The sequence below is a fragment of the Morus notabilis genome, unplaced genomic scaffold (assembly GCF_000414095.1).
Source record: "Morus notabilis unplaced genomic scaffold, ASM41409v2 Scaffold133, whole genome shotgun sequence".
Classification (NCBI taxonomy): Eukaryota; Viridiplantae; Streptophyta; class Magnoliopsida; order Rosales; family Moraceae; genus Morus; species Morus notabilis.
Window position 1 is genome coordinate 104,011 of NW_010363211.1, and position 10,589 is coordinate 114,599.

At 31.2% G+C, this 10,589-nt stretch overlaps 2 protein-coding genes across 2 annotated transcripts in view; both read left to right on the top strand.

The window, feature by feature from the left end:
- Window positions 1–2,670, top strand: part of LOC21399340 (peroxidase 60) — a 2,990-nt gene extending 320 nt beyond the window's left edge. The window contains exons 2-4 of the mRNA XM_010103696.2: window positions 669–854; window positions 1,341–1,500; window positions 2,270–2,670. Of these exons, the coding sequence (XP_010101998.2) occupies window positions 669–854; window positions 1,341–1,500; window positions 2,270–2,670 (747 nt within the window). The remainder of the gene's footprint in view (window positions 1–668; window positions 855–1,340; window positions 1,501–2,269) is intronic.
- A 2,701-nt stretch (window positions 2,671–5,371) lies between these two features.
- On the top strand, window positions 5,372–8,581 carry LOC21399341 (peroxidase 60). The gene is made up of 4 exons (XM_010103697.1): window positions 5,372–5,593; window positions 6,443–6,634; window positions 7,202–7,373; window positions 8,172–8,581. The coding sequence occupies exons 1-4, from the start codon at window positions 5,372–5,374 to the stop codon at window positions 8,579–8,581; spliced, it is 996 nt and encodes a 331-aa protein (XP_010101999.1).
- The last annotated feature ends 2,008 nt before the right edge of the window (window positions 8,582–10,589 follow it).

Sequence of the window (10,589 nt, forward strand, 5' to 3'; positions counted from 1 at the left end):
ATATATATGCTCGGTTTGATTTTTTGCACACTTTTCCTCATGCAAAATAGCATTTTTAATGTATATTTAGCTAAATTCAAACTGTCACTTTTACTTAAAATTATTATGTAGCATCTTTCTCTTTTATATGGGTTGTATTTGATTTTTACATGGAAATGTTTTGAGAGGCTTTTTTTTTTAAATTTAAATAAATACAAGATTAAGAATCCAAGTGAGGCAAAGGAACAAGACAAAAACAACTGAAAAACGAGAGAAAAAAAAAACATTATAGTTTTAAAAGAAACTAGAAGAGTTGTACATTAGGTTAAGCAATAATATCCATATGCCAAGACCCCATATCATTACAGCCTCATTGGAAGCACCAAACTACAATCACTACACTAAACTATGTGATTCATAAATTTATTCTCTTTAATAGTTGGTTTTACATATTCTATTAACACTTTTATGGGATGCTTATTTTCTGTATTCGTCTCTGATTCTGAATCATGATTTATGATTCTCTACAGTATTTTTCTCTCACAAAAAATACACGTAAAACGAGAATATTTCTGAATTCATGAACCAAACGTTCATTTAATCACTTCGACCTATATATATATATATATACACATCTTTCATTTAATTCTTTTTCTTTTTCTTTTCTCTCACTTTCGACTTTTGCAAAGGGATGTGACGCCTCGATTCTACTGGACGGTACCGGCAGCGAGAAAGAAGCTGGAGCAAATCAAAGCGTGCGAGGTTATGATGTTATTGAGCGGATCAAAAAGGTTTTGGAGAGAATTTGCCCTGGAGTTGTCTCCTGTGCTGATATCATTGCTTTGGCTACTAGAGATGCCGTAGCCTTGGCCAGCGTAATGTTCCAATTCCCATACTACCATCTAGAGAGTAGGTTGAGCCGGGCTGGCCCGAATAAATTATTGTTTTTTGATTTGAAACATCGGCCTAATCTGGTTTGATTTGGATACTTAAGTGGTCCATTTCGAAACCGGACTGATAGTAAAAGGTTTCAGACCAGCCCGATTCGTTCTAAATTTACATCTCTATCATCTACTCTCAACTCCTTATTACATATACATTTACACATTATATTCAACATGATATTTATTCCACAGCGAAAACAATGAAAATAAATAACAGTAATCTAAAAGAATTAAATTCCTTGATATTACTTTCTAATTATATCAGTATTATGTTTAAAATTATCATGATGTACGTTTATCATTCATGTATATTACGTTGAAAGTGAAAGACCATAACAATAAAGAATATATGTATATATATATGTGATATATATAATGCATGATATATAATATTATTGAGCCTCTATGGAACTGCAGAGGGAAAAACTGAGGTCCCCTGTAAAGACGGGAAGAAAGGATGGCTTTGTATCTCTTGCTAGTAATGTCGACTTGCCATCTTCTACAATATCAGTGTCCCAATCCATTGACAAATTCAAGCTGAAGGGACTCAGTGAAACTGAAATGGTTCTTCTTCTTGGTAAGCATACGCATTAATTTAAAAAAATAGATCTTACAGTAACCATTAAAACCGCACCCATATAATTAAAAACGTACCATTAAAAATAAGTTTATATATATAAACATATATGGTCTTTCTTACGATAACATAAAGACTAATTTCTTAACAGTGACATTGTGATATCTAAAAAAAAAAATCGTACTAGATTAATTTTTCATACTTTATAACAATCAAAGTATTAAGAATTAGACACTTTAATTTTATATTAATATTATCAAGAGTAATAAAATTACAAAAAACAAAAAACAAAAAAATTAAAAACATAAAATTAATAGTAGTTCACTTTTATTGTGAGACATATATCTAATACTTTCAGTTGTTATAAAAATTCACTAATGTAGTAAAAAAGAAATTTACAAGAGAAAATTACACACCACTCAGCTCTCATCAATTTATATTGTCTTTATCTAAAACAATAATAATCAAGACAATAATAAAACTCCACAACTTCACAGTTAACTCACGTAAATATAACTTTGCGAAATATCAATTATATGACAAAATTGAACTTGACCATTAATTAGTATTGTTAACTATGGTGACGTTTGTTTAAGAGTTCTACTTAATTTAGGATTATGGTTCTTGATTCTGTTATAGTGTTTTTCTCTCAAAAAAATTTAAATTTTAAAAATCAGAATTACGAACCATGATTTTGAACTTATAAATTAAACGTATACCTAAAATTATATGATACATTTTTTTTGTTTGTTTGTTTTTTTTTTTGCAGGAGCTCACACTGTTGGAATGACACATTGCGGTTTCTTCCAAGATCGTCTGTACAGAGCTGATGAACCAATGGATGCAGATCTTAGAAGAGCTTTGCAGGCAAGGTGTCCTCAAGATGGGAGTGGCAGCAACAACCCCGTTGCTCTTGATCAAGGAACTCCAATGGCCGTCGACAAGTCCTACTTCGACCAAATCTCAACCAAAAGAGGAATTCTTCAGATCGACCAAGATTTATTTACCAGTGGACTGACTAACAAGACGGTCATCGAAATCGCCGCCAAAGGTTTCGATTTCGCCGTTCGATTCGGGCAGGCCATGGCGAAGCTCGGAGAAGTCGGCGTAAAGACCACTGAAGATCAAGGAGAGATCAGAACTACATGCGGACGAGTCAATTTCAGTTGATTACGTTAATAAGCGATCATATAAATATTAAAAATATTCTTCCTTTTTTTCTCTAAATTATATTGTGCTTTGTGTCTTCATTGTTTTCATATATTCTTTAGGGTCACCCATAATAGTATATTTTGGAATTATTATTTGTTGGTTTGTCAATTAAATTTAATGTTACGATATCAATCTATATATAATTTAATTTATTTTTGTGCACAAACAGATATATACATCATTATTTTTTCATACACAAATACAGCTTAAATATCTTCTTGATAGATTTCGATAAAAATAGCTAAATTAAGTGGCAAAGTACTTTTTTCCATATATAAACTGGATAACCTTAAGCATTAAATAGATCAAAAAAATAGCGAAAAGAGTATTAAATTATAGATTTTAAGATGTGGAAATCGGTTTATTAGCTGCTGAGAAGTACTTTAGCACTTTACCCTACACAAGCTTTGAAGTATTAGTCATAGACCAAAATGCTAATTATTCATCATGCGCACATCCATGAACTTCTCTCTCTCTCTCTCTCTCTCTCGTTAGCCCCTGATCTTAAACTTTTATAAAATGAAAATGAACTCTCTTAACTCCCCTAATTTACTCTGATTAGTTGTACATGATGGATTTCTTATAATTTCATCCTTAATCTCACATAATTTCAGACCCTGAACTAAGTGCTTGTCACAAACCCTAGAAGTAGATCCTGATCTCAGACCCAGGTTTTGATCTAGCTCAGGATCGGTTGGGATCTAGGTGTTTGTCGAGCGATGCTGGGGTCAATGCTAATTAAATTTTATCTTTTCTGTAAATTTTACTAATATAATAGAATATAATGGATAAATAAACATGGTATAACGTAATACATTATCTTAATACGATATAAGATTTAACGGTTAGACTTTAATTATAAATATGATTTAACCACCATGTTCATAAATCCCAAGAATCATTATGTCAAATTACTAAGATAGTATTGAGGAAGTGAATCTGAATCTATAGTAGCGACTATCAACACTTTAGTGGAATATCTATGATGACTGACGAACCGGTTATTGTTTTCCTCAGTTAAATCTCCAAAGTCCTGAATGGGGCGCTTTTTCTCTAGATGGGGAAGAGAGAAAATGACTGAATGACTTGATGTATTGGGGACCATAACCTAAATGTCCTTACGTACTGAACCAGTAGGCACCCATTAAACATAATTGGATCAGTATTTGGTATGCACTCATTAAATCTAATTGGGTATTCACCCAATTGGTCCATACCCCTGTTAGGAGACTAGTCTATCCTAATTAGACCACTTTATTAGTTCATTAATTAAATAGCACAATATAATTATTAATTAAGATATGTGCCCACATTAATAATAAGAAACATAATTTCCTAACATAAACACCATAATGTAACAAAATTATACAATATAAAGTATAATAAAATACGGCACAAATGCAATATATTACAATATGAATTAGCGCCAAATATACCCTTACAAATCTAATTAATCAACATAAAAGAAAAGAATTTATAAATGGGCTATCTAGAAACTAGCGAAAAATAATTAATCATATATTCATATTATTTAATTAAGTTTTTTTTTTTATTTAAATTTTTATACTCTGAATTTTAAAGTTATCCAAAAATCATATCTTGTTTTTTTTTTTTTTTTTTTAAAGTGTACTAGAGGTATAAATGTGATGTAGTCCTAATAACGAAAAGATATTTTGATAATTACCTCAACTGCAGGGTATACTTTTGGAAAAAAAAAAAAAAAACTTGTAAGAGTTTTTGACTAAAAAAGAAAGTACTTGTAAGAGTTTTTTTTGTTAACAATTATGCCCTTATACGGAGACAAACTTACTCAAGGCGTTCGTATCATGGTATGGTTTCTAAGTACCATATAAGCCATATACAAAGATTAAAGAACAATATTTGAGATGCCATATCAAATCGATCGTAACCACCAAAAGGTCCTTGCATCTATGTATGTTTCAAATATTGTAAAGAAATTATTCAGAGGAGAGCGGTTAATTATGAATAGTCATTGCCTTTTATTCAAAATCATATAGTTTTAAAAAATGAGTGATGTGTTAATTTAATTGTTAGTACCTTAGATTGGCGAGATACCACTTTCTATTAATAGATTAAGAATTATTCTAAGGGAAAAAAAAAGATTAAGAATTAATCTATATTAATTGCCACATTTGTTGGGAAAAAATGCAATTAGGTAGATCGTAGTATTAATATATTGTCTTATATAAAAAAAGTATTAATATATTGTCCGTTTTAATCGTTATAAGATCCTTGTCGGAATTACTTGTAGATCTTAATTTCCAAAATATATATTTTCGGTTTTTTTAAAAAAGTTATTGAAGAGTTTTACACACGACTGATCTGCACGTTCCCATACAACTGTAAAATCAACATATATAGCCAGCTAATTAGTGAGACAAACTAGGGTCGTGCAAAGCAATATATATGTCATACATTCTGCAAAAGATCAAAACTAAAAAATAATAATAATAATAAAATCATGGTTTTTGAATTCTAATTGGTTTTTCACATTATAAATAGTGAAGAAGGATGCTACTTTTTTCTTTCATTTGTCCAAAATATACTCCAAGCACTAAGAATTAATATTCGTACTAAGAAAATGTCTATCTCAGCTAATATTAATCATGTAATATTGATGAGAATCATTTTGATGATCATGAGTTTGGCCGCAAGCCAATACTGCTCAGCACAGGATTTACAGGTCGGATTCTACGCAAACAAATGCATCGAAAGATCAGGCTTTCTCGGTATTTTTTCTCGTAAATATGATGTTGAGAGAATTGTAGCTGATAAAGTCCGCGATGCATATTATTCGTCCAAGTACAGAAACATCGTCCCTGCTCTCCTTCGTTTGCAGTTCCACGATTGCTTTGTTTACGTGAGTTTTTCTCTTCTATGATCATCCACACACATTAATTTCACCAAAATATGGAGAGTTGTAATTTATAAACTCCACTCTTTCATTTTCATAGCATGCATGTCTTAGAATATGAATATAAAATATTATTCTACTTTCTTTTTTATTTTAATATTAAAGCTAAAAGTTCATTATTGAATGTACGTTTGGTTCATTTATTTATAATTGTTGACGGTGAATTCTCGTCAACAAAAACATGCCAGGTTATCTCTGAGTTTCCTGTTGGATTATCGGCCTTAGTGTTGAATGTGTGTAAGAATTTATTGGAGGGGTGTATTGTGCATTAATCAAAGATGTACACAAATAAAAGAGAACAATTGATGTGAATTGTAATCCCCTCAAAAGAAATATACAACCACAGTGGATGTAGCTTTGATTCTATACCGGCCTTAGTTTTTGTTGATAAGAATTCACCGTCAACAATAATCATGATTCAGAATCATTCTCGATTTATGTGTATTTTTTTGTGAGAGAAAACACTGTAGCGAATCACAAATCATGATCCGAACCATAGTACGGATCCTTGCTCCAAACGCACCAAGTTTGGCTGGGTGTGTTCCAACTTAGTTGAGATGCTTCCTTCTTAAAAGGCTTATAATATATATGAAGATAGAATACGCATATAGATACGTACATCTATTGATCACGTATCCAATATATTGATTCTCCTTGGATTTCAAATTTTGTGAAGGAAGAGTCGATATTAATTTCTTTTTACTAGTCGATATTTATTTAATTTAGTTTCATAAATCTACTATTCTCTATAGTTTCCTTTTAATATGCAGAGTACTTTCTTTTTATCTTAAAAAGGGCTGCGACGCTTCTATTCTACTGGATGGGCCGGAGACTGAGAAAAATGCACCTCCAAATCTAAGCGTGAGGGGATACGATCTTATTGACGACATAAAGGACGAGATAGAGAAAATTTGCCCTGGAATAGTCTCTTGTGCTGACATCATTGCCATGGCTACAAGGGATGCCATTTCACTCGCAGCTTTAAGGGTGTGTTTACTTTTTTTTTTTTTTTTCCTAAAGCAGTAATCCAAAATTGAATTAAAGTAACCAAAATAAAAAAGAAATAAAGAAACAATGATTTGTATCTTTTTTTTCTAGAATTTATATAGCAATGAGAAAGTGGATTGTGAAAAAAAAAAAAATCTAATCACCTATTTAATATTTTATCGCTACAAAAGATGCACTCTACTGTAAAAAATGGTTCTCAACCTAATTTATACTAATCATAAGAATATGATTTGTGCCGGACTCCAATTATTTGCCCATGTCTTAAAAGAGTGTTTAACTAATCACATTATGCTAGCGTCATTTAAAAGAGTTAAAAATGTATTTTCATGTTTTAATGTTTGAGTTCATAATTAAATGTCATAACATAATTTGATTTGTTAGACATCATTTGACATATAAAAAATTAGACAAGTAAGATAGATGGAAGTAAACACATTGCCAAGTCCTATCAAGTGAGCATGCATGCTTCAATATCAACTAGTCTCCTTCTAAACTTGTTACTAACAGATTGTTTGTGCATATTATATATATATATATATATTGCAGAGTTCGCGGGAGGAACCATTTAGGTACGATGTAGAAACAGGGAGAAGAGATGGCATTGTATCTCGTGGTAGCGATATCGTTGATCTGCCACCTCCAACAGCAACAGCCTCAAATTCCATTAAAGCCTTTCAGAAAAAGGGACTCACTGCCACTGACATGGTTTATCTTCTTGGTACATGCCATAAATACAAATCCTATATCCCATTGTTGTTTAATCTTTTTTTTTCCCCTCCTTTTGGGCTAGATAAATCATATATATGAACAATGTTGTTAGATATAGCAGGGTCATATTGAAAAATAATTTTATTGGATGTCCCTTCTGAAAGATACAGAAAAGAAATATTAGATATGTGCAAGTGCATTCACATTGCCGTCCCATGCACGTGCATCGTTTGCATTTTGTCACTATAGTTAGCGATAAGATGGATATACTTTCAAATTTTTCGAAGCAAAGAAAAGAAAGAAAGAAAGAAAGAAATAAATAAATAAAAAATCATGATCTCTAATATAGTTGGAACCCAGGAAGCTCCACCACTCACCAATCCCCCTACACTCAATAAATTAAAATTTTCAACAACCTGATGAGAGAAGCCAACTAGTATCAAGGTGCAAAAAAACATCACAACGAGGTTGGCACCCTTTTCGTAACCTATCAATAAATTAAATAAAAAAGTTAATATATATCTAATAAATAGCTAGATAGTACTACGTACTAGTCACAAGATCTCATTTTTCCCCATCATATATAAGAATAGAACTTATTTTTCAATTATATACGTAACTTAACTGTGTATAAAATGAGAAATGATAGTATCACTTTTTCTGTCACACTCTTTTTTATTTTTTGCATTCACTGTTTGACGCATTAGCATTTCTCTATATAACTTATCTATTGTTCACATGTAGACGCACTCTTGTATCTATTCAAACATGTGTAAATGTACTCGATTGATCATGCATGCATATGCAGGCGGTCACAGCGTCGGAGTGACACATTGCAATGTCATCGAGGATCGTCTTTCGAACTTCAATGACACCGGGAGACCAGACTCAACGATGAACCAAGATTTAGTTGAAAGTTTGAATGAGTACTGCGCTAGAAATCCAACCGGTCAAGTTAGCTTGGACCAGGGAACTCCGTCGATTGTGGACAACTCATTTTACAAGCAATCATTGTACTGGAACAAAGGAATTCTTAAAGTGGACCAAGACATAGTTTTCAACGAAGAAACGAGACGTACGGTTGTAGAATTAGCAAGAGATACTTATAAACAGTTCAACGTGAAATTTTGGCAGGCCATGGTGAAGTTACAACGTGTGGGTGTTCTCACTTACCCGCAGGGGGAGATTAGGCAATCCTGCGCGCGGCGCGTCAGTTAATCGTCGCATATGAACCTTAATTATCAAAGTTCTTTGATAAGATATGAAGATCATAGAAAAAGATGATATCAATATTGGTTTGGTTTGGTTTTTTTTTCCTTTTTTTTTTTCCCATTTCTTTTATGTTGTTGTTGTTGTTGTTGTTGTTTTCCTCTCTTCTTCTTCTTCTTCTTCATTTTTTTTTTAATGTTTTGGCTTGTGGCCAGCAGAATGTCTGGCATTTTTATCTGTTTTTGAATTCGTATATGAGACAATATATATTGTTTCTCGAATCAATATTTGTTTCATTATATTTAATAATTTATATTGTTGGTATTCAATTTAAATACTAGATGTCGGATACCTATATTGCTTGTTCGATTATTTCGCAATTAATGCATTAAATTAAATAACCATGGAAAAATAAGAAAACCGTCATATGGCTTTTTAATGTGGTTAAAAAAAGGACTGGTCGCATGCATACCCTAACAATAATTCCACATTTGATTTCATAATAAGGTAAAGAGTTTGAATCCCCCACCCTTAAGTTCAAAAAAGAAAAGAAAAAAAAAAAAGAAACAAACTCATGAAGGAAGAAAAAAAAAAGGCGTTGCGAGAAACATACCAAATTTTTTTTATTAAATTTTGAATTATGATGAGAAGATAGTTTACATTTAATTTCTCTCACTCTAAAACTCTAAAATGTGAATAACATTATGTGTTCATTTAAATAAGCAAATTAACCTAACATGCGAAAGTGTCTAAATACATTCTATTTGGTTTAGCGTCGATCTCCACAAGAACTGATTTGAAATTTGGATTTCAGCTTCAGATGATCTCTACTTTAAATTGAGATTGAAACCTTGTTATCAACTTCTGTCATCGTCGCAACATACTTAATTTGACAAAATTGTATCTGATTTTTATTCGAATATGTCAATATGAAATCTCATGTCCAACTCATAGATAAGTTCTATCGGAAACTTCTTACATAAACTATTGTTAATCTCCAATGAATCTAGAAAAGAGGAAGGAAAGATAAGTAAAATAGTTTTCTCTCATGTTGTTTGGTAGAAGAAAAAAAGTGAAAAGAAAATGTCAGATTTAAAGCATTTTACAATAATACTCCAATACAAATAAAAACATGATGAATGGTAAATGTTAAAATTGTTATTTTACATCTCATTTTTTGTCAAACTTTTTCCCTCATCTTTTCTTCCCAAAGTTGGAAGGATGAAAAGTTGGTGGGTCCCATGGATTTTCATTTTCATTCCTTCCTCATTTCCTCTCTACCAAACAACTTAAAATTTTATTTTCCTCTACAAAATCCTTCATCTATTATTTTTCCTCTCTCTTTTCCACCCTACCAAACACGCTGTTAATTAAGCGCAAGGTTAACAAACGGAATTCAAATATAGTGTAATTCGACTTTAATCAGCCAAAAATTAATGTGATAAATAAAGTTAAATATTGTATTTTATAATATTTTCCAATAAAAATATAGGATTAAAAATCCAAACAATTCGCTTGAGTTCAGGTTCTTTTTTTTTTTTTTAAACAAAGTTACAATAATTTTTTTTCATTTAACTATAATCCTTACGGAAGGAACAAGGTTAATTAGATTTAGAAATGGAGTTGAGTTAGCTGCGAGGTCAATCAAGCATATGCTTGTATTCCATATCATTATATATTTGTTTTGACAATCAAGGACGAAGATATATAAGCAAAACATTAACGTTGATGTTTTTTTTTTTTATTTATTTATTTATAATTTGGCAGCTAAATGACAAACTCAAACAACTCAAGAACAACTGTAAACAAGAATATGACATTGTTTTTCCCTTATGTACGTAGTAATTATCATCACATACATAGTAGGCTTAATTGAAAGAACAAAAAAAAAAAAAAAGAACTCATTGCCTTAAAGACTATGCTCACCCTATATAAGAACCTAATCAAGCACAACATTGATCACTCATATATCCAATCTCACACAAAAAAAAAAAAAAGAAAAAAAAAAGAAGAAAAA